The sequence below is a fragment of the Lithobates pipiens genome, unplaced genomic scaffold, assembly GCF_037356315.1.
Source record: "Lithobates pipiens isolate NorthernLeopardFrog02 unplaced genomic scaffold, aLitPip1_a1.2 Scaffold_22, whole genome shotgun sequence".
NCBI lineage: Eukaryota > Metazoa > Chordata > Amphibia > Anura > Ranidae > Lithobates > Lithobates pipiens.
Window position 1 is genome coordinate 306536235 of NW_027507784.1, and position 25778 is coordinate 306562012.

At 42.5% G+C, this 25778-nt stretch overlaps 1 protein-coding gene across 1 annotated transcript in view; it reads right to left on the reverse strand.

Moving 5' to 3' along the window:
- The window catches only part of CACNG3 (calcium voltage-gated channel auxiliary subunit gamma 3), a 184292-nt gene extending 160109 nt beyond the window's left edge, over nt 1-24183 (reverse strand). Inside the window, exon 1 of the mRNA XM_077449334.1 lies at nt 20902-24183. Coding sequence (XP_077305460.1) covers nt 20902-21112 — 211 coding nt within the window. The 5' untranslated portion in view covers nt 21113-24183. The remainder of the gene's footprint in view (nt 1-20901) is intronic.
- Between the last annotated feature and the right edge of the window lie 1595 nt (nt 24184-25778).

Here is a 25778-nt window from a genome sequence, read left to right on the forward strand (position 1 = left end):
AGAGCTAGTGTACATGGTTTGGTTTATATATATATATATATATATATATATATATATATATATATATATATATATATATATATATATATATATATATATATATAAACATTTCTCCTAAATCTTTCACAATTAGCACAGGGTACATCCATAATACTGGATTCACAGAACACTATAGGTTTTCTTTAGTGAGAGCACAGCAGAACCTGTTTGCTTTCAGACTCTCTTTCTCTCACTGGACCTCAATGCCAAGCTGTTTTTAGGCAGGCAGAGAGGGCAGAGAGAGTGTGTGAATTTTAGTTTGAGCTATTGAGCTTTGTAGACCACAGGCATTTGTTTGTAGCAAAATACATTTTGATAGTTTTGAACACTTATTAAAAGGAGCCACATGGTACATGGGTGGCCGAGGGCAGTTAAATGGAAAACATGATGGTTTGGTTAATATATATATATATTAATTAGGTATACCCATAATACTGCATTCACAGAAAAATATAGGTTTTCTTTAGTGAGAGCACAGCTGTTTGCTTTTAGACTCTCTTTCTCTCACAGGACCTCAATGCCAAGTAGGCAGGCAGGGAAGGGAGAAATAGTGTGTACATTTCCTCACCCCAATACCGGCATGTGTACTAGGGCATAGTAAATTTGTGCCCTCGTGCGTGCACTAGATTTTGTTTTAGGAAAACGGAACTACAGCTAGTATACATGGGTGCCTGGGGTCAATTAAAGGGGAAACATAATGGTTTTGGTTTTATGTTACTATTTTTTTTTTACTATAAAATCTTTGTTTTTTGCGAACAAACAGTTAGCACAGGGTATACCCATAATACAGGATCCGCAGGAAACTGGGTTTTCTATCATGAGGGCAGAGCAGAACATGCTTGCTTTTTTAGATTCTCTTTGTCTGACTGAACCTCAATGTCAAGCTGTCAGTAGGCAGGTAGAGAGGGAAGAGGGAGTGTGTGAATTTTAGTTTGAGCTATTGAGCTTTGTAGATCTCAGGCATTTATTTTGAGGCAAAACAAATTTGGATAGATTTGAACACACTAAAAGGAGCCAGCTAAGTAAAAAATTAAATGACTAAATATTTATATACTTTTGCAAATTTACTTGACTTGAAAAAAGAAAAAAAAGCTAGGAAACAAAATATTTAATAGAAAATTGTCCCACTTCTGATAACCCCCCCCCCCCCCCCCCATTCATACTCATCAATCCATGCTCTCTTACCACCTCCCTACTCTGTTGGCATATTCACTTAGTTGCTGCAGCAGAGCGAGGCTTCTGGAAATGGGGGAGCATGTGACCTCCCTTATGGGACAGTGCATAGGCCTGAGTAGCCAATCATCACATGGATGCGGAGTGACATCATCAAACTTGGAAAGGGCTAACACCATTTGACATGAGGCTGTGAGGGAGCATGGATCTGTAGGTATACAGACAGTCTCCGGGTTACAAACATCCAACTTGCATACAACTCATACTTACAAACAGAGGGAGACAACAGTAAGTGAGAGAAAATCTCCCCTAGGATATTCACTCCTGTAAGAGTCATCATGGGAAAAAGGTGTCTCCACTGAAGCTGTATCACCAATCCTTGTTTCCACGACAACCCAAATTTTCAAAATCCAATTGGATAGAACGTGAGGTGAAATCTTCTCAACAGGGGCACAGACAGCAAAACAAATATTACAGGGATGTTAACCCTTCCCTACGCTATCCCAAACATAAAAATATATTTTTTTGGCTGGAGTTATACCTAAAAAATGTACCTGTTCCACCTTACATACAAAGCCAACCAGGGGCGGGACAAGGGGTGGGCAGGAGGGGCGGTTGCTCTGGGCACTGTGGTATCAAGTAAGGTGGGGGGTGCCACAAGGAGATTGGGGGGGGGAGGATTTGTGTTGTAAGGTAGAATTTAGGGGGGCGGAAGGGGATAGGAATTGTTGTAGAAGGGGACATTTTGGAGGGGGGGGGGGGTGCTAGGAGTGGTGATCTAGAGGAATTTGTGTTTGGAGGTGGTATTTGGGGAAGACGATTTGTGCTGGGGGGAGGAATTTGAAGTGGGGGAGAGAAGATGTGTACTAGGAGGGGAAATTTAAGGGGTGGAGGATTTGTTCCAGGAGGGGTGAATTTTTTTGGGGGGTATTTCAGCTGGGGAGATATGAGGCAAAGATTTGTGCTGAGAGGAGAGATTTCTGCAGGGGGGCAAATTTGTACTTGTGGGAGGAGGGGGAATTTATGCTTAGGGGGTAAGCATGCAAATTAGTGCTCACTGTTTTCAGGGCAGTCTTTAATATTGATTGTACCTTGGGCAAACATTTTCTTGGGCCCACCTAAATTCACCTATCAACTATTTTAAGGCAGTACAGGCTCAAGGGGCAGCTGCTTTTGGGCCCCACAACAATGACTGGGCCTGGGGCAACTGCCCCTTTTGCCCTGCATTAAAGATGGCCACGGCTGTTTTTCTGGGTGGAATTTTGCTGACATATAATGCTTATACTTTAGGGGGGCATGTTTGCCCTGGGCTATAGATGACCTTGCCCCGGCACTGAAATCCACCTATGAACAAACCTACAGAAGGAGATCTTGTTTGTAACCTGGGGACTGCCTTGCTGGAGAGGGAAGGCTAACAGAAGACACTGAATGGACAGATAACAGGGTCCGTTTGAAATCAGCATGTGCTTTCTTGTTCTATTGTTTCCCCCCATTTAAGTCAATAAGACATATAGTTATGACAAGGCAAAATCATGGTAAACACATGGCAAATGTACATTAAATGCACTTCAATTGCACATTCAATGTCTACATATAATAGCCCCAAGGGAGCCTTGCTGCGTTGTTGAATAAGATTATGACTTTAGTAAATCAGGTCAAATTTGCAGGATTGCCTTGTCAGCCTACAGATTGAATTTCTGAGTTGCTCTATAAAGCAGCTTGTAATTTATGTTTAGTGGCCCTGTAATAAGCATACAAATTAAATACAGTTTAAAATCTGTTATATAGTAGGATCTAGGGAGGCTGTCAGCAACAATGATTCCTTGCTATACTGATGTCTTTTGCTTATATAACATGCACAATTTTATGTACTGTATCAAACACTGCATCCTGTGCTATATCCTCTGTTGAGTATAACGAAGGAATAACAAGCCACTGAGGAGTTGTTAGACCATGTAAGGATGAGACACCACCAGCCACCATTTAATTCAGGACATGGAAGGCCGGGGTGACTTGCAATATCCCTGTCATTTGCACTAGATGCCACATCGCTGTGTGTCGTATTGATCTGTCAAGCATCTGCCTGACAGGCCTGAAAGATAAAATGGCTTTAATCCAATATCTATACCGCGGCCGTTTTTCTCTGTAATAAAGAGGCCTGTGCAATCTGGGAAGCACAAATCTATGGTCAAATGACAAAGCGGGGTATTATTTAAAAACGAGGAGCTGCCCAATCAATAAGATTATTGAAAGAACAGTTTATAATCATGCAGTGAAATGTACAGTAATTGTCTTTACTCTATTTTAATAACTATCCATGCCAATGGCAAACTTTCCAAGGGGTTCCAACTCCACGATTCACCCCAGTTTAAATAACATTACCAAGTTTTTTGTACAGGCACTATCTGGTATCATTCTCTCCAGGCCAGCCTTCCTCAACCTTTTTAACAAGGAGGAACCCTTTAATGAGAGTGTATGTTGTTGCGCCTAGTGTCGTTAGCAGTGTCAATAATGCCACGTACACACAACGGGACTTTCCGGCAGAAAAGATCCGACGGACTTTCGGCGGAGTTACGATGGACTTTCGAGCGCACAGACTTGCCCACACACGAATGGACTAAAGTCCATTCATTTTGAACGTGATGACGTACAATGGGACTAGAAAAGGAAGTTTAATAGCCAGTAGCCAATAGCTGCCCTTGCGTCGTGTTTGATCCATCGGACCAGCATGCAGATGAACGGTTTCCCGATAGGAATTGAGTCCGTCGGACAGATTTAAAACATGTTCTATTTCTAGGTACGTCTGAATTTTTTAAAGAATAACAATCGGACTATCCCACACACGATCGGACTATCCGAATTATTCCGTCTGACATATTCTGATGGAAAGTCCGGTCATGTGTACGCAGCATTAAAAAATACTAAGGGCACTAGGCGCAATAACATACACACTCATTATTTGAATCACATTGTGGAAACACAATTAGGTTGTATGCAGCCACCCATCACAAGACAAGTCATATATCAATACCTACAAGGTAGTGCAGGATATCCTACACATTTTTTGTCACACAGAGACCCTTGAAATAACTCTCTGGGCTCCGAAGACCACTGCTAAGAATTATTATATCTACATATCACTGTACATTAGTGTGAGGTCAGTGGGAAGAATGCTCCTCAAATTGGTGTTCTTTGTGAAGAATTATCCTCTTACAGGTAGCTGAAAAAGATCATTGTTGATAGTGATTACTCATTTGAGAGACAGAAATTGCTCATTGCTTAAAGAACCCCTAGAAACCACTGGAAGAACCCTTGGTTGACAAAGACTATATATTCCAAGAATGGGGTACCTACCCATTGCCCTTTCCTTTACACTCAACATTGTACTCATGGACAAATGGATAAGGCCATAAAACTTCCAATTCCTGAGAAAGAAAAGTCTCTGCACACCAATGACATCACTGCACAGATAGTCATAGTAGCAGTCCCTGCCTAAGGACCACCCACTAAAGTATTTCAGCCAGTAAGGGTTAGTTGTAGAAAATATATGACTAAGCCCTATTGGGTAAAAAATGTTAGAGGGGGTAGTCCTTAGGAGGGGACCTATACTATGGCTATACTGTGCAATAAACTTACATTGATGTCATTGGTGTGCAGTAGCTAGAGTGACAGCGGAGGAAGAAGTTTCATCTTTTTATCCCCTGAAGCTACATTATTTTAATTACCTTTGTGCCCTTGCCACCAACATGTGTTCAGCATACACTAATATCCTACATTGTATACTGTACCAAACCTTCAAATGTTATTTAGGCTTGCAGACCTCTTCTATAAAACTATTGAAACAGATATTCAGGGGGTGCTGGTATGCAAGCCAAGGAGGAACTGTTGAATCAGTAATGATATGGCAAGAACAGCTGACTTTTTAAATTGAAATGGGGTAGCTAACATGAAAATAAAGTACTTGTCCACACCACTACATTGGCAACATGAGCACATGCAAGATCAGAGCTGGGGTCCTATTGCATCATTGTTTATTTCCAGGTTATCATGCACATGGTCCAGAATTTAAAGAGGCAGTAAACCCTGATGGGTTTACTTCCTCTTTCATTCCCATCAAAGGCAAAGCATAATGGACTACTATGCATCGCATAGTAGCCCATTATGTGTCACTTACCTGACACAGGAGCCAGCAAAGTCACCGCTGTCTCCTGTAGTCCGGCGCATCCATCTTCTCGGTGGGGTCTCGCAGCTCCGCCGCTGTCATTCGGCGAAGCCGCGATGACGTCACTCCCACGCATTCTGTATTCTGCAAAAAAAACGGTTGATTCTGCTGCTCTCTATCTCCCCCTCTGTCCTTGTCCCCAATTAGGGTTGTCTCCTAGGGACACTGCAGAGCAGTGTTGGCAGATCTGCACATGCTCAGTTTTCAGTGAGTTTCTATGCTGAGCATTTTCTCCCCATTACATCTAAGCAGCCCATGTGACTATAGAGTCATACATGTGGGCGTATACACAGTAGTAAATGACAGCCCACTCCCTCCCTCCTCCTCCATGTCCACTAACCAATTAAACACAATGGGGTACTTGGCAGTTGAATGACTCCCTTCTATTACCTATTACCTATTACCCAAACTATAGCTCACTTCCTCTCTGACCATCAGGATGATAAAACCCCTGCTTCCACTCAGTGGGAAGGGCTGAAGTGTGTGCTACGAGGCGGTCATTAAACATGGGGCAAGGCTAAAGAGGGACCATCTTGCCCAAATTTAATACTTCTCGCATTTCCACTTTGGAACAATCTCACAAACGTAATCAATGTTGGCCCTCTCTAATGCTAGACTGAAACTATTGGACCTACTAAACCAAAAAACGTTGCCAGCTAATAAGCCACAGATAATGCTTACGATGGCTTTGCATGCAAGGAACAGTCTTACTTCTATCCCAAAACTTTAGCATTCTGACGGTCAGCTTATCCATCCTCCCAAGGAAATGAATAGCTTAGTTTGATCCTTTTATGGTAAGATGTATAATTTGCCATCTTGTCTTGCTAACATGACTCCAGGTGACTTTGCCCCTAGAATTAAGAAAAACATTCTTGGACTGCCCTCCCTACAATTTTGTCCTTGACTGTACAGGATCTCCAACAACCCTTTTCAGAGGAGGAGCTCCCTGTGGCATTATCCTCTCTACAGAATAATAAAAGCCTTGGCCCTGAAGGGTATACTGTCCAGGTATACTGTCCAATTATAAAAATATTTCAGGACCTTCTTATCCTGATCCTGACTAAAATGTATACAATAGAACCCTGATATTCAAGGTATTACTGTAGGTCATCATCAGTATAAGCTCTTCCTATATGCAAACAATCTTTTTCTCTACATAACTAATCTCCTGATTACTGATTCCATCTCCTATAAGGATAGTTGAGGAATTTGGGATGTTAAGCAATTTTAAAGTAAATTATGATAAAGCAGAAGCCTTAAATGTGTCTCTATCCCAATTGTCTGTTTGCTACCTCCGTAGTACTTATGCATTTAAATGGCAACAGAAGGCTATCAAATACCTAGGCATTCAAATCCCATCTGTGCTGTCCACAGTAGAGGATTTTAACTACACACATCTCCCGAATTGGGTTCACATCTGTCTCAAATGATACGATAAGCCAAATATATTGTGGTTTGGACGTATAAGCACTCTCAAAATGGGCATTCTACCAAAACTATTGTATACCTTCCAAGCTATTCCTGCTCCCCCACCTCAAGGTTTCTTTTCTTCCCTTAAAGATATTTGGGTCTTTTATTTGGCATTTCAAGAAACCCAGGATTCGTCAAACAGTCCTGTCATTACCTAAAAATAGGGGAGGGGTGGCTTAGCCCCAGCTACTGCTTTATTTCCATGTGGCCTTCCTGATTAGGATGGTTGATATGGTATCATGGTGCTCCCATCAAATTGTGGACTCGGTTGGAAAATTATCTTTTCTCCCCTGTGGTCACCTCCTGATCCAGCTCATCGACACCCGAAAGACCTTATGCCGTATACACATGACCAGACAGAAAAAGTCAGACGGTCTTCCCGAGGGATTTCCGGCGGACTTTCGATGGAGTTACGATAGACTTCCGACCGAACGGACTTGCCCACACACGAACGGACCAAAGTCCGTTCATTTTGAACGTGATGACGTACGACGGGACTAAAAAAGGAAGTGTGTACGCGGCATTAAAGTTCATGCCACGCTACAGATACGGGATGCTTATATTGGTAAGGGCCTGCTCCCCTCTAGGCCAAGCCCCCTGACTCTCTTGTTTGGGATTGCTTTTTTTCCCCCGACAGCAACAAATTCCAATTTCCTATGCTGGCACCAACAGGACAACATTTTCTTGTGCTATGCCCTTATGGGTCGAATTCTCCTTCCTCTTTCGAGGATACTACCTACATGTCACACTCCTTCAGGCTCATGGGTGGAATACACACAACTGAAACACTGTATGGGAACCCAGTCAAAGAATCCCTGATGCGACCTTCCACTGATTTTGAATTTCTATTATCTCAGTCTTCTAGGCCTGGACATTCTTTATCTCAGATATATCAGATCTTGATGAGGGGGTCATACCCCGGACCCACCTCCATTTCTTTCTAAATGGAAATGGGAATTGCATGCCTCATCAGACGATATGGAATGGGACAAAATACTGACAATTACATACAAGATGTCTATCTCCTCCTATGTGCAAGAATGTAATTATTGTATCTTATCTAGATGGTATCGCTGCCCCATGCTTTTGCATAGAATGAATCCCATTATCCCAGACACTGGCTGGCACTGTTTATGGGGTCCTGGCAATATGACACATATTTGCGGTACTTGCCCAAAAATTCTCCCATTTGAGATAAAATCTTACAGTTGTATGATAAACTAGTTGGGGATAAATTCCCAAATGAACCCCAGATTACTGTATTAACCATGCTGCCAGGCTCTTAGCATGCTACCCATGCTGAAGCCCCATTATTGGCTGAGTGGGCCTGTGAAGTGAACCAGATAGACTCTGTGGAACATATGATTGTATGGGATGATGACAGATCTGAATCCTACAAACTCATGTGTATGGTGTGGTCCCACTTCAGATATTCCTCTGCTATTGACTGCTTTGTTTCTGCAACAAGTTGAGGATCTGGTTGTTCCAGGGGCTGCCCATGTGTGCTGGCCATCCTTGTTCTTCCCATTATCCACGTTAGTTTATATCAGGTATTAGAACAATTTTCTTCCAACAATGTTAGTGCAAGTGTATCCCTACATACTATGGAAGGAGTTAGGCCTACTGAATTCTCAGACTTTCTTATTGTTTCTTCTGCCGTACTTCAGCTAGAAATTATTGCAAATATTGCTTGTTTACGCGCTTGACAGACATGTATGCCTTCTAAGCAAAGACCACTCTCCCATAATTTCACGCTGTACTCTAATGCCCTGTACACACCTTCAGACATTCCGACCACAAAATCCGTCAGATTTTTTTCCGACGGATTTTGCCCAAAACTTGTGTTGCATACACACGGTCGGACAAAGTTGTCGGAAAAGCCGATCGTTCGTGACGTTTGTTGCGTACGACGGGATTACGTAGAGGCTAGTAGCCAATAGCTTTGGTCTCGTAATTTAATCTGAGCATGCAGGGCACTTTGTCCGTCGGAATTCTCTACGAAAAATCGGAAAAAGTCAGATCGGATTTTGTTGTGGGAAAATTTTGGATCCAGCTTTCAAACTTTTTCCGACGGAAAAAGTCCGATAGAGCCCACACACGATCGGATTTTCCGACAACATAATCCGATAGGACCCTTTCCATCTGAATTTCCGACTGTGTGTACAGGGCATAAGTGTTTTGTTCTTGGTATATGTGTGATTTGCTGTATTGTTGTATACATGTACAGGATACATGTATGGTTGTGTTTTTTTTTGGATTACCTGTAAGGCTCAGTTCACACTGGGGCGACTTGTCAGGCGACTTAGCCACCTGAAAAGTTGCACTCCATTCAGTGCAATTGAACCGTTCTAATCAGAGCGACTCAAGTCACTCCGACTTAGAAAAGGGTTCCTGCACTACTTGGGGGAAACCTCAGAATGGTTTGCATTGCCTTCTATTAAAGAAGACATTTGTAAGCCATGCTTAAGTCACGCTGTACAGAGCGACCTCCAAGTCGGGCAATTTTGAAGCCAACCCAGTGTGAACCGAGCCTTATGCTTTAAAACTCTTAATAAAAAAATATTCAACATAAACCCAATGGGGGCAGGATATTACATGTAAATTGATGGAGGTTTCCCTAACCTATTATTCTTAGCCCTTGTACACACGGTCGGACATTCCAACAACAAAATCCATCGGATTTTGTCCAAAACTGGTGTTGCATACACACGGTCGGACAAAGTTGTCGGAAAATCCGATCGCCCGGAACGTGATGACGTTATTTCGTTATGATGGGACTACGTTCAGGCTAGAAGCCGATAGCTTTGGTCTAGGAATTTGATCTGAGCAGGCGTGGCACTTATTTGATACTATGGATATTCCAACGGAAACAGTCCGATGGAGCCCACACACAGTCGGATTATCCGACAACACGGTCCGATCGGACATTTTCCTTCGGAATGTCCAACCGCGTGTACAAGGGCTAAGACACAAGCTGTAGGGTAGTGACACAACCTATGACTGGCGGAATTCCACCTATACCATGTTATTGCCAAAAAATAATAAAGATTTAATTTCAAATTTATATCTATATACGACAATATAAAACAGTTTATTGATATCAATTATTCATTTTTACTCTGTATTCCAAAGGCTGTTTTTTTATTTTGAACATGTGACCAGCAACTAGAAGCTCCTCCTGCTTATGTTTCCCTGCAGACAGGCTGGGAGAGAGCTGAGTCATGTGACAGCTGTATATTGATTAGGAAAAAGGTTATTAGATGTTCTTTTGAATTAAAATAACTACAGTGCCATCATCCATATACAAAAAAAGAGTGGACAATGTAAATCAAACAGTATGTGTTTAGTATCACGTTAAACATATGCACATGCACCCATGCATCTAGAGAGGCATGTGAGCATTATAACATATTTTAAAATCGTAAGCTTTATAACGTGAGCAGGCGACTATGCTAGTTACACATGTGGAGTTCTTTTACTTTTATAGATGCAACAGATTTTCTTTTACAACATGAATTAATTCTAACTTTCAAAATATTAAAGTGTAATAATAAAGGTAGAATGTAAAAATAATCTACTTTCACAACACAATCTGTAAATACAAATATTATATATATATATATATATATATATATATATATATATATATATATATATATATATACAGTGGATATAAATGTCAACACACCCCTGTTAAAATGGCAGGTTTTTGTGATGTAAAAAAAATGAGACAAAGATAAATCTTTTCAGAACTTTTTCCACCTTTAATCTGACTTATTAACCGTACAACTCAATTGAAAACAAACTGAAATCTTTTATGGGGTTGGGGGGGAAGCAAAAATAAAACACTAAAATAATGTGGTTGCATAAGTGTGCACACCCTCTTATAACTGGGGATGTAGCTGTGTTCAGAATTAAGCAATCATATTCAAACTCATGTTAAATAGGAGTCTGTACACACTGCCATAATTTATAGTGCCTCTGATTAACCCCAAATAAAGTTAAGCTGTTCTAGTAGGTCTTTCCTGATATTTTCTTAGTTGCGTCCAGCAGCAAAATCCATGGACTGCAGACAACTTCCAAAGCATCAGAGGCATCTCATTGTTAAAATGTATCAGTCAGGAGAAGAGTACAAAAGAATTTCCAAGGCATTAGATATACCATGGAACACGGTGAAGACAGTCATCATCAAGTGGAGAAAATATGGCACAACAGTAACATTATCAAGAACTGGATGTCCCTCCAAAATTGATGAAAAGATGAGAAGAAAACTGGTCAGGGAGGCTGCCAAGACGCCTACAGCAAGATTAAAGGAACTGCAGGAATATCTGACAAGTACTGGCTGTACAGGTAACAACAATCTCCTGTATTTTTCATATGTCTGGGCTATGGGGTAGAGTGGCAAGACAAAAGCCTTTTCTCACAAAGAAAAGCATCCAAGCCCAGCTAAATTTTGCAAAAACACATCTGAAGTCTCCCAAAAGTATGTGGGAAAAAGTGTTATGGTCTGATGAAACCAAGATTGAACTTTTTGGTCATAATTACAAAAAGATATGTTTGGCACAACACTGCACATCACCAAAAGAACACCATACCCACAGTGAAGCATGGTGGTGGCAGCATCATGCTTTGGGGCTGTTTTTCTTCGGCTGGAACAGGGGCCTTAGTCAAGGTAGAGGGAATTAAACACAGTTCCAAATACCAGTCATAATTGCCACAAAACCTTTAGGCTTTTGCTAGAACGCTGAACACAAAGAGGAACTTCATCTTTCAGTATGACAATGACCCAAAGCATACATCCAAATCAACAAAGGCGTGGCTTCACCAGAAGAAGATTAAAGTTTTGGAATGGCCCAGCCATAGCCCAGACCTGAATCTGATTGAAAATCTGTGGGATGTTCTGATGAGGGCTGTGCACAGGAGATGCCCTTGCAATCCAACAGATTTGGAGTGTTTTTGCAAAGAGTGGGCAAATATTGTCAAGTCAAGATGTGCCATGCTAACAAACTCATACCCAAAAAGACTGAGTGCTGTAATAAAATCAAAAATTCAACAAAGTATTAGTTTAAGGGTGTGCACACTTATGCAATCACATTAAAAGGTTTCAGTTTGTTTTTTAACTGAGTTGTACAGTTTATAGGTCACATTAAGCCGTGGTTCACATTGAGTTGCGGGAATGAAGCCGTGTGAGTTTAGCAGAACTCACACAATTTCACTCCCGCATGTAAGTCTGGATTTTGGCCATGATTTCAGAGACATCGGTGCAGGTTTCTGCACCAATGTCAATGTAAATCGCAGCCTGAAATCGCAAAAAGTAGTACAGAAACAACTTTTTTTTTTAAATCGGTGCAGCGCCACAGATGAGGCGTCGCACCGATTAGGATGGTGCCATTGACTTCACTTGCCGCTGATTTGACATGCAATTTGACATGTCAAATCGCATGTAAAAACACTTCGGTGTGTGTGTATATACTGTACAGATATATATTGTTTTGTCTTTGTGATTTGATAAGTGACTCTGCTGTAGCTTTTTTACAATGTAGTTGAGATAATAATGTTAACAACAAAAAAAAAAGAGATTACTGCACAGAAAAAGTAAAAAAATAAAAATAAAGCAGTCATTTTTTCATTTCAGCAGTATAACTGTATTACTTGCAATTTATTCCCCATGTGAGCATTAAATTCTGCTATTAAACATCCTGCACTGTGTCCTGAACATGGAAAAGCAATATCTCTTTTGTAGTTACATTGTATCTCATTTGGTATGTATAAGGGGAATGGATCCAGAAGTCAAAACACAGGGAGATTGGAGAAAGCTTGATTAATCTGTGCACTGAAAAGAAGATTAAATACAGGGGAATCTGTGACTTAAGCAACACAAGTAGTTTTAGCGTCGTGTTAACCCTTCCCAGGGTGCTGACTGACTGACTCAGAGCTGAATGTGGGCAGAGTACCCATTTATGTGTTCGGTTACTGAGGGTTTGTTTAATTCCATTACCATTCATCATGTTTTAATTCATGCTTGCATGAGGAGTTGTATGGCCCACAAATGTACATACTACCCTTCCAGCTGGCCACTCAGCAAAAGTCACCCCATAGTGTTTTTTTTATTTTATAGTGTAGATGACTTTAATCAGCTTACTCCATTCTTGGTGCAAAATCTGTGGCAAGAGCTAGATCAATAGACTTTTAGTGGAAATGATATGTCTTATATCTGACTTATCCTGAATGTGATTTGCTTGCATCAGGTGTTTATTAAGGGTTCTGATTGCAAATTCTGGTGTACAGATGTAAAGAAAAATAAACGTGTAGCGCTATGATAAAGACAAAGAAATAAAATTATACGAATCACCATATAAATCAGTTAAACAAGAAAAACATATTCCTAATGTTAATTATACATAGGGACCAAAACCATATTTAAAAAAATTAAATAAACATTGAAATGTACACATAAGTGAAAAAATATAAGTGAATAATAATCATTAATAGATGATAATCAGAAAATAGTGCTTGTGCCAAATAAGTCCCAAACTATGATGTCCAATGGTGAATTAGTAGAGAGGTCACGCATTCAGAAACAATGCGTGCTCTTCTAACGCGCAACACCGCCACCACCGTGAGAATGGGGAGGCTTACCAGAGGACTTGGACTTAGTGAGACATACGTCCCCCAAGTCTTATGGGCTTTGTATATGGAATCTATCCGATGGATATGGATATTCCTTGGACTCAGCTTGTACCACCACGTCAAAATAGGTGAGAGAATCGCTACTGTCCGATGCGAGATAGAATGATAATCTCGTACATGGAACCATAGAAACAGAAACCCGACATAGCGTAATATTGTCACGTAGAAATTTTGAATAATTAAGAGTAAAAAAACTCACATTTTGATGGTATTAAAAAGCGACATGTACATGAATATAGACATAGCGGTGTCTGCAGAGGAATCCACCCAACGCGTTTCAACTAAGGAGTCGTCATCTGGGGTCCAGATGTGTTTAGGAAATATCATTATAAATATTAAATGAGTGCATTGATGTGTGAGAAGTAGATGTTCACCTTGGATCTCCAGTTTACTAGCGTGTGAATGGACCTGATGAATTTTCTAAAGGAGTCAAGCATTTTAGGGAAGGAATATTTAGGAAATAAGAAGGTACTATTGATGCCTATAAGGCAATTTATCAAATATCAAGAATACTCATCAACATTTGTGCTCTAGGCGTGCACCTAAATGATCAATCTAGTGAATTCTGCCATATCGAATGCTGAAACCACAAAGCTTACTGCTAGAACGTAACCAGGATATTTTACTGATTTTCAGTTTGGAGCAAGGATCTAACAAAATCTTGGGAAACTAGTGGCCTGACTAGTAGAACATGTTTTTCCATAACTGGAATCCTAGCTGCTGGGGAATCAGAGGACTTTATGCGGTATGGGGTTTATGGGGTAGGGTGCTAGGAATCATATTTTTACCATAGCAGTAGACTTGTTGTTATACTATGTCTAGGGTTGAATGGGCAAGTATTTCACCAGAGCAACCGCAAATAAGTTATCTAGCCGACTATTCTTTCTTAGCTAGAGATTGAGACCAGGCCACAACCTTCTCCATTGACATGTAGATGCTATGCATATATGGTGAACGCATCATTCCCTTCTCCACAAAGAAAAGGAAACTATAGGCTTCAGCTCACACAATAAGTTTCCTGTGTATTGGAAAATCTGTGTAAGCAATAACTAGAATGTCGGATGTACATAAATGATTGTTATTACTGTCTAATGCACTCACTGAATAGCTTAACAGTAACTTTGTCATTGGCAGTGATGGCTGAATTGATTTCTATCCTTTGTGACTATAGTATCCTGCATGATCACTCTTTGACCTATAGCTTCTCTGCAGGTGGGCAAAAGCTTTCAAGGTGTGCATGAACATGTAGTTCCTCCAAACCTGGAGGCCAGGCTCATTGGGTAAGCTGGGTAACAAAGTTCCTTAAAAGCTAGGGGACATCCTTCCTGAGGACTGGTGCCCAGAACTGGACAGCATACTCCAGGTGAGGCAGGACCAGAGTGTTGTAGAGTGAGAAAATTATTGCTTTATCTGTGGAGTCAGTCCCCTTTTTAATGCATGCCAATATTCCGCTTGCTTTGTTAGCAGCAGCTTGGCATTGTATGCCATTGCTGAGTCTATCATCTACTAGAACCCCCAGGTCCTTTTCTATCCTTGATTCCCCCAAAGGTTCTCCCCCTAGTGAGTAGATTGCATTCATATTTTTGCCACCCAAATGCATTATTTTAAATTTTTCTACATCAAACCCCATTTGCCATGTAGTTGCCCATCCATTAATTTGTTCAGATCTTCTTGCAAGGTTTCCACATCTTGCGGAGAAGTTATTGCCCTGCTTAGTTTAGTATCATCCCATACAGTGATTGAACTGTTTACCCCAGTAGCGGCCCATCCATAGGGGGGGCGCCGCCCCCCCCCCCCCCCCCCCCGGCAGTAAGACAAAAATAGAAAAAATTTTCTTTAAGTGCACTGTGTTCAGGCGCCGGACACAGTGCACTATTGGAAGTGCTACATCAATGCAACCACGAGCTTGCAGATGAGGCGCTTCATTTACAGGATTTTTACCTGCTTTGTGGCGCATTCCATTGTGCCAAACAACTTCCACCTGTAGTATCACTACGAGCGGGTGCTTTGTTCATTCGATTTAAGACATTACTTCCAGTTTCCCTATGCCAGAGGGAAACTGGAAGTGATGTCAAAAGCTCCATGGAACACACGGCCTGAGCGAAGCTGGTAAGGCTGCAAAATAGATGAACTGCGAGTGCCATGCTTTGCGCTCGCAATCCACTCAGCTGTGTTAGGAAAGCAAATGACTATTCACTTTCCTAACATTGAACTGCCTCCCCGTCAGTCTGGTGCCTGGGTCTGTTACCTGTCACCTGATTGGCTGAAACAACAGGCGCCGCTATTGGATGCCTATCAGGAGGCAGTAGACGCATGAAGAACCCCGCTCATCGCCATCATCTGCTGCCTCACAGACACAGTATAAGTGCCGGTCAGAATTTAATGGGCACTGACTGGCAGAATTTAATGGGCACACTGGCAGCATTTGATGGGCACGCTGCCAGTGTTTGATGGGCACACTGGCAACATATGGGCATACTGGCAGCATTTGATGGGCACACTGGTAGCATTTGATGGGCACACTGGCAGCATATGATGGGCAGCTGGGCACAATGGCAGCATTTGATGGGCAGTTGGGCACACTGCCAGCATTTCATGGGCACACTGGCAGCATATGATGGGCAGTTGGGCACACTGGCAGCATATGATGGGCACACTGGCAGTATTAGTTGGGCACAGTAGCAGCGTTTGGCACACTAGCTGCGTTTGATGGCACAGTGGCTGCATTTGATGGCACAGTGGTTGCATTTGATGGCACAGTGGCAGTGTTTGATGGCACAGCGGGTGCGTTTGATGGCACATTGGCTGCGTTTGATGGCACAGTGACTGTGTTTAATGGCACAGTGGCTGTGTTTTATGGACACAGTGGCTGCGTTTGATGGCACAGTGGCTGCGTTTGATGGGCACAGTGGCTGCGTTCTATGGGTACAGTGGCTGCAATTGATGTTTTTTTTCTCACATTTTTTTCAGTTTGTTTGTGCCCCCCCCCCCAAAAAAATTTTTTGAGCACCAGCCACCACTGGTTTACCCCATCCTCCAGGTCGTTTATGAACAAATTAAATAGGATTGGTCCCAGCACTGAACCCTGGGGGGAACCCACTTCCCACCCCTGACGATTCCAAGTACTCCCCATTTATCACCACCCACTGAACTCACCCTTGTAGCCAGTTTTCAATCCATGTAACCCTATGGTCCACACCAATGGACCTTACTTTGTACAGTAAATGTTTATGGGGAACTGTGTCAAATGCTTTTGCAAAATCCAGATACATCACGTCTACCGGCCTTCCTTTATCTAGATGGTAGCTCACTTCCTCATAGAAGGTTAATAGATTGGTTTGGCAAGAACAATTCTTCATGAATGCTGATTACTGCTAATGATACTGTTTTCATTAATAAAATCCTGTATATAGTCCCCTATCATCCCCTCCAAGAGCTTGCATACTATTGATGTAAGGCTAATTGGTCTGTAATTCCCACGGATGTATTTTGTCCCTTTTTTAAATATTGGTGCTACATTGGCTTTTCTCTAATCAGTTGGTACCATTCCAGTCAGTAGACTGTCAGAAAAAATTAGAAACAGTGGTCTGGCAATTACTTGACTGAGTTCCCTGAGTGCCCTCGGGTGCAAACCATCTGGTCCCAGTGATTTATTAATGTTACATTTCTCAGGCCGGGTTCACACCGCTGCGATGCGGGAACGCCGCGAATCCGCAGCGTTTTCCCGCATCGCATTACTCCCGCCGGCAGTTCACACTGCCCTATGCGGACGGCTGGGAGTGTCAATGATATGTTAATGACACCCCCAGATCCGTCCGCATATCGCAGTGCGATCTGCCGACTCGCACAGGAATCGGATCGCATGGTGTGAACCCCCATGCGATCCGATTCTGTTGCGGACCAAAAAAAGGGTCCCGTGCGAGTTTGCTGCGGGACCGATGCGAATTCAGCCATACTATCTGTATGGCTGTACTCGCATCGCTACGGAGATCGGATGTGATTTGCGGTGCGAATCACATCCGGATCTCCCCCCGCAGCAGTGTGAACCCAGCCTTAAGTCTTATTCTAATTCTGTCCTCTGTTAGCCACGAGGGTGTTTCCTGTGATGTGTCATGAGGATAAACACTGCAGTTTCGGTTACTGAAGCCCCCCAATTCCCTCATGAAGACTGAGGAGAAGAATAAATGCAATGCCTTTGCCATCTCCCCATCCTTTGTAACCAGATGTACTTCCTCATTCTTTATGGGGCCAATATGGTCTGTCCTGCCTTTTTTACTGTTTATATACTTACAGAATTTCTTGGGATTTTTTTTGGCCTCCTCCACTATACGTCTTTCGTATTCTATCTTAGCCACCCTAATTGCACCCTTACATTTCTTGTTGCATTCTTTGTAAAGTTTGAATGCTGATGATGATCCCTCACCCTTGTATTTTTTGAAGGCCTTCTCCTTTGCTTTTATATGCCTTTTTACAATGGAGTTAAGCCATCCAGGACTTTTGTTAGCTCTTTTAAATTTATTTCCCAATGGGATGCACTGCCTAATGCCCTTATTTAATATGCTCTTAAAGCAAACCCATCTCTCCACCGAGTTATTTGTTCCTAAGATTTTATCCCAGTTTATATCTTCTAGCAAGGTTCGTAGTTTAGGGAAGTTGGCTCTTTTGAAAATCAGAGTCTTTGTATTCCCCTTATATGTTCCCCTTATGTTTCCTATTTGTGCGATTTATACTGAAGCCAATTGACCTGTGATCGCTGTTTCCTAAATTGCCCGTAGTTCCATATCCGTGATCAGGTCTGTATTGTTGATAATCAGTATATCTAGTAATGTTTTGTTTCTAGTTGGTGCGTCTAACTTCTGACCCAGGAAATTGTTCTGCAAGACATTTAGGAACCGGGGAGCCTTAAACGAATGCATGGTGCCCTCCACTCATTCTGCGTCTGGATAATTAAAATACCCCATTATGATAACACTTCCCATGCTTGCTACTAATCCAAATTGTGATAGGAGGTCAATCTTCCCCTCCTCCCTCAGGTGGGGGGCCTATAGCATACTCCCAGTGTTATTTTCCCTTTAGCTTCATCCCTGTGGAGCTCTACCCATAAGGATTTCACCTCCTCCCTGGCTCCATTATTGATGTCATCTCTCTCATTCACTTGTACATTATTCCTGATATATAGGCACAACCCTCCCCCTTTTGTACCCTCTCTATCCCTGCGATAAAGGGAATACCCTTGAATGGTTGCCAGCCAATCATGAGAACTGTTGAACCAGGTCATGTTCATAGGATAAGCTGGGTAACAAAGTTCCTCCAAAGCTGGAGTACAGGCTCTCAGAGTTTATTTTGATCTAAAGTACCTCTGCTTTTGGAAGTCAGGTTCTCATCCCTCCACACCTGAATAAAAGAGCTTTCTAGATATGCAGCAACAAGGTAATGATTCTGTAATGGATGACAGGATCTCAGGTTGTTCTGGGATTTTTAGCTTTTCCGCAGCTGGACATACAGTCTGCTGGGTATACTGCAACAAGTAGCTGCTTCAATGATGGAGAGTAGTATCAAAAGAGTATGCCGAGACTTGTACCCCCTCCAGAACTAGTGGATAACTTTGAAGGATATCTCAGGTTAACTTTGGCTTTTAGGTTTCTTCACAGATGGAAAATGGCCCACTGGGTATCCCAAGACTTGGCATTTCTCTACATTTAAAGAAACCTAGTCTACACCACCCTACAAATCAGTAATATGAAGTAAATAATCACAGTAATCAGTTGTCAATTTGAACAGCTAATAAAGACATAAACATTCTATAATGCATACAAGGCCATGACTGACCATTGCCTATTTGGACACACTGGTACTGAAGCAGTAACCCTTTCAGTTAGACAGAACTCCTAATAAATTCTCTGCTAGGTATCTCCCACACACAAGCTAATATTAGAAAGTATCCCATATTGAAAAAAAAAATCAACATAGAAACAGGAGTTAGTTATTGTGCAACACAGACTTTATATACAACTAGATGAGAGCTGGAGATGAATAATGATAAAAGCAATCAGGCAAACAATTTTGCAGCAATAAATACATGGAAGAAAACATGAATGTATCAGATAGGCTTGTCTATCCGAAAGTGAAATTTCTTCTACATAACAGTTGTTTAGTCATCCACTTGCTTTTAAAGTACCCTAAACACTCAAATGGCAAGAATAAAATAATTCAAAAAGAATTCAAGCCCAGATTCTCCCCCATGATCTGGGATCATTATGAATAGAGTCCTACTCCATTTTTAAATATTTCAATGATGTACAATGCACCAGAGGCATTGAGTGTCAGCCTACTGCAACAATATAATTGAGACTGCATGTCTAAGATCCAAGAACTCTGATACTGAGGTTCCACGATAGCAGTCTTCCGGTAAGAAGTATACATATTTTTGAGTATTTTAAAATATTGTAATGAACTTAGGAAACAGTATATGGAAATACTAAATAATAATTTGTGGGTATCTGACTCTTGTGGAAATAGAAGTCAGGACCTACTATTCTTAGGGAAATACAAGTCAGGACTTCCACTGCAAGCATGGGACTGGCAATAGAAGCTGATACTTTGGCTGTCACAATAGCTGGAGACCTACAGGTTGACTAATCCAGCTAAATTAACCTTTATAACAAGCTTAGGTTGCAAGCCCCCTACAGTGTAACCAGAGAAACACCATATGTGGTGTGTAAGAATATGCTGGTACTTGTAGTCCTACCAAAGTTAGAGACAGGAGAGATTCCTGAAGGCTGCATTTTTAATTACAATAACAAGGATAAGTAGGAAGACAGCCTTCAATTCACAAGTGTGCCCTGTTAGATGATATTCTGTTTATGCTGGTGCTTGTTGTTCCACAACAGTTGCCAGGAGATGTCTCCAGCACACATGGTTCTCAATAAATATTCAGGTTAAAATTGAGGAAATTACTGGGAATGTAAAATGAGCAGCAACCTAAATCAACTAATACGATTTTGGTTTAGCTCACACCAGTGAAAATTTGATTCTGATTGCTTAAATAAGCCTAACATGCTGAAATTAGATGTTAGAAAGCGTATTTTTCCTTCTCATCTGAGATATACATTTGGTAATACACAGTCAGCCTGCAAAAGGACTACACTTATTAGCATGCCCTAACCATCAAACATTACTGTGAATCCACACCAACCAAAGAGTTTTAGGTTCTTCTATGAGAACATTGAATAATACATAAAGTGATGCATCACCCTTTTGGGCTCATAGGTCAAAGAGGCCAAGTGCTTGCAGAGCAGATATCATACCTTCAAGGCAGCAGGTTCTCCATAATCCTGAATGGGTCATCACCTCTTCGTTCTTCTTGCTGGTTTCATTGTCATTAGTGGACTTAGCTTTGCAGACCCCTCTTGAATAAAGCCAGTAATCCGTGCCCACAGCAATGGTCATCAGACTGAAAGCTGCAAAGGCCCCCACTGTGGTAATGAGCATCTGAACACCTCTGTCACACATCCTCATACTTGGTCATGATAATTGGGCCTCTTTTTTTCTTTAGCCTGGTAGACTGGGAGACTTGGGAGACTTTCAACAGGTACCAAAGGTATATAATTAAACAGTCCTAGTCTAGGGTGTTTCTGTATTAGATCAAGATGGCGTTTTGGTAGACATTTAGATTCTCCAAAATTGTATCCTGAACCAAACTTCCCATGACCTTGACAACGTCTGTTTAATTTTCCAGGCTAATGCTTGAGAGCCTTGTATGAAAAAAAGAAAAATTAGTGATTCCAAATTGCTAGACTTTCTAATCAGCCAATAAAAGTCAGTAAACTTTAAATTCCTCTTGTGATTGAAAGTAGATGCCGCATGCTGCTTGCATGGATTCTGCTTGTCTTCTCCTCACTGGGACTGAGACCATAAATGTGGTCCTGAAGGGACAGCTCATATCCAGCCACTGAGCTCAGAGAAATATCCAGTGTGGCTCTGAAGGGTCAGCTCTTGTTCTCAGCTGAGAATCCAGCGTGGTACAGCCCCCAACCTGTTTATCAGATCTACTCTACTTGTGCTGAACCGAAAGATACCCCCCTGCATCTGAGGGCAGCTAAGGAACCCAACACTGCTAAAGGAACAACTCTGTCCCGGAGTCTGGGGACTAAGGTCTCGGAGTGGTACAACTGCCGACAATCAGACCAATTCCCGGGGTGGTGCTGAAGGGACAGCTCCTTCCTAGAGCATGGGAATCCGCTGAGGACCTGGAGTGGTGCTGAAGGGACAGCTTTTTATCCTAGGAATCAGGACCCTGAGGGGTGTTAAATGGACAGCTCCTTCTTAGATGCTGGGAATCCTGTCAGGACCTGGATTGGTGCTTAGGGGGCAGCTCTTTCCAAATCTTCAGATGAAGTAGTTCTAAAGGAACAATTCCTAAGATCCTAGAATCAAACCAGGACAAGGAGTGTTGCTGAACGGACAGATTCTTCCTAGATCCTAGAACCACACCAGGAGTGATATTCAAGGGACAGTTTCCTCCTGGACCCTAGAATCAGATCAGGACTAATAGTGATTCTCAAGGGACAGATTCCTCTTGGACGTAGAATCAGATCAGGACCAGGAGTGATACTCAAGAGACAGCTCCCCCTGGACCCTAGAATCCGATCAGGACCAAGAGTGATACTGAAGGAATAGCTCCCTCCTGGACTCTAGAATCAGATCAAGACCAGGGGTGATATTCAAAGGGACAGCTCTCGCCTGGACCCTAGAATCAGTTTAGGACCAGGGGTGATACTGAAGAGGCAGCTCTCTCGTGCATCCTAGAATTAGATCAGGACCAGGAGTGATACTCTAGGGACAGCTCCCTTCTGGATCCTAGAATGAGATCAGGACCAGAAGTGTTATCAAGGGACAGTTCCCTCCTGAATTCTTGAATCAGACCAGGACCAGGGGTGATACTCAAGGGACAGCTCCCTCCTGGATCCTAGAATCAGATCAGGACCAAGAGTGATATACAGGGGACAGCTCCCTCCTAGATCTTAGAAACAGATCAGGAGTGGTTCTGAAGGGACAGCTTTTTCACAGCCTCTGACATCTAGGTGAGGACTTGGAGAGGTTCTGAAGGGAAGCTCCTACCCAGCCTCTGGAAGCTAGGTGAGGACATTGAGAGATCCTGAAGGATGCTCCTACCCAGCCTCTGGAACCTAGGGGAGGACCCGGAGAGGTCCTGAAGGAACGCTCTACCCAACCTCTGAAATCTAGGTTAGGACCCGGAGAGGTCCTGAAGGAACGCTTCTACACAGCCTCTGGAATCTAGCTAAGGACCCGGAGAGGATCTGAAGGGACAGCTCCTTCCCAGCCTCTGGACTCTAGCTAAGGACCGGAGAGGTCCTGAAGGGACAGCTCCTTCCCAGCCTCTGGACTCTAGCTAAGGACCGGATAGGTCCTGAAGGGACAGCTCCTTCCCAGCCTCTGGAATCTAGTTAAGGAACCGGAGAGGTCCTGAAGGAACGCTCTACCCAGCCTCTGAAATCTAGGTAAGGACCCGGAGAGGTCCTGAAGGGACAGCTCCTTCCCAGCCTCTGGACTCTAGCTAAGGACCCGGAGAGGATCTGAAGGGACGCTCCTACCCTTAGTCTGTGAAGCGTGGAGATGATGAGCGTCTGGATCCCAGGCTACACAAACCTCTACTGATCGCTGTGTCCTTGTGCGGCTCCAACACAAACCAAAAGTCCCTACTTCCTATAATACGACCTTCACTGCAATAAGTTCCCAACTAGCGCTGAACACATGTTCCTGGGTCATCGTGTAGGCATCAAGTGGATGCAAGGGACTGCAAGCTCAAGGTGAGGTCCTTCCAGGTAAAAGCCTAAAACGACCCTGACAGGTGGCACCTTCTATATATCTTCACGTTCAGTCCGTGCAGAAGCGATCCATCCATCCAAGGGCATCATCCCAAACTGAGAGGCAGGAGGCACTTTCATCCTCTGGAGCACGCTTCAGTCTAGACTGGTGGAGGATGCTCCAAGGCAGACGTGACAAAGGTGAAATCCGAAATCAGGCTGACCCCCAGTGCCCATTCCAGCAGGAAAGTTTAGATGTTTCTGGAGGAAAGCACGTTCCTTTGGGGCAACCTTCTCCTGGGCTCCACTGTCCTTAAAGTCTATAGCTCTTTGCTCTAGTTCTCTGTCATTGCCTTTCTTCTGATGCGCAGACAATCTTCTATGTTCATCCTGCATACAGTTCCTCCAATCTCAGCCTCCTCTCTGCCTCTCACCCTCTGTTCTCCCTCAGCCTCCCATCCCCTGACCCTGTCTGTCCTCACCTCCCTCTGCCATTTGGTATTGCACTCCTCTCCTCCAGCAGCTTCCTATGCCACTCAGACTTTCATTATGCAAAAAAAAAAAAAAAATGAAGTCTACTGATGCAGATAGAATGAGACCCGAGAGAAAGCACATACAATTTTTTTTTTAATCTTTCTTAAAGGGCCAGTATGCCCCTGTGATTGGGGGGCTTAGTGATCAGAGGAGCAGAACACACCCATCCAATGTATAATAAGAATTGCCCTCATCACATTCCAGAGCAGAGCCTGCCTTCTCCTCCCCTGTGATGACTGCTGAATGTCAGTTGTAGAGCTGGGCTGTTGCATAATGTCAGAGAATCTTCAGCTGGCTGAGCTGTGTGTCATCAAAGGAAGATGATGTCCAAATAACAGAGATTATGCCAGAATGTGTTTGCAAATAGCGAGGGTGACTGAATGCAAATGATATTGCCATGTCTGTCCATACTTCTGTATGATCCACAGTGCAGCTGGTGGGTTCTGGGTTTACAGCTGACATCCAGCCACAAAACAGTGATTTCTATATATTTTAAAATAGCCATAGAGAAAATAAATCCACTTTGCCTGCACAAAATGCCTTTGCAAACCCAGATATTGCCTTGTAAAAGTAGCAATGACCTCATCCCTGTGCTGTACATAGCTTGTGCAGAGAGCAAAGGTGTGGGAGGGACTCAGAAGGCTCCACCCACTACAGGTTGTCTGCAGAAAATTACAGGAAGGGGCGGAGACAAGACCAGTCACTCTGTGGATGGTGAGAGGGCAGCAGTGATAGGTCTTTATTATGGGATTGAAGTGCAAAATATTCGTCATATAGTGAAAAAATTTAAATAGTAACAACTCAAATAACTCATATACAAATACAGTATACAAAAGTCAGTGTATTAGAACTCCACTGCTGTGTAAATGTCAAATAGCAGTTCATATATTTTTTATTCCAATGTGTTTGGTGCCCACTACCTTCATATAAAGTGCCTGCTCTCTGAAATAAGAGGTTGGATGTGTTGCCTCCCGACCCAAGACACAGATTGCTCCCAGATAGGATGTCTGATTTCGTTGGTCAACACCCTTATCGTAAGTTTAGCACTCAATGATAAAGTCCACTTGTGATCTTTGTGGGTCAGTGTACTCATATAAACGATCGTCCGTTGTTTGTTCTAATGTATAACAGAAGGTACCAATGTTTCCCTATTTTCTTATCTGTTCATACTTTTTCTATGAGAAAATTCAATAAAAAACTTCTGAAATTAAAGTGCCTGCCCAGTGCTCACCTCCAGTATCTGACCCCAATACAGAGTCATCATGGCCTTAGTGAATTCCACACTAGATGGTACTGTAACACTCCTTCTCATATCATCCCTGAACCTCACTACTTCACTTCTTGCTTCTCGATCATCAATAAGACATGTCATAGAATACAAATAGAGAAACCATAGTGCTCTCTGCTTCCAAATATTAATATTAAAACTGAACAAGGGATTAAAAACACTCACATGGATATTTAAAAAACAAGCATATAATCAGCTCAGCACGCTGATAAATGGCAAGCAATGACGTCATGGACTCCTTCCATCCATACACGTTACGCCCTCCTGATGGGCTTCTTCAACAGGTCTTTATTATGGGATTACTGCACAGATCTGGAAGAAATGCGCAAAGCACACCAAGAATCTTAAAAAGAATACACATGATTCTTATAATTGTTTCTCCTGGAATTCAGATTTAAATTGAAAATCTGCATTTACACCTTCAGAGAAATAAAGTGCCTATAGATGCAGCTTGTGTACTCTTACACATGTTCAGTGACCATTAGGTACATTATTAGGCATGTCCATGTGAAAAGCCAAGCGATGAATTGTGTCG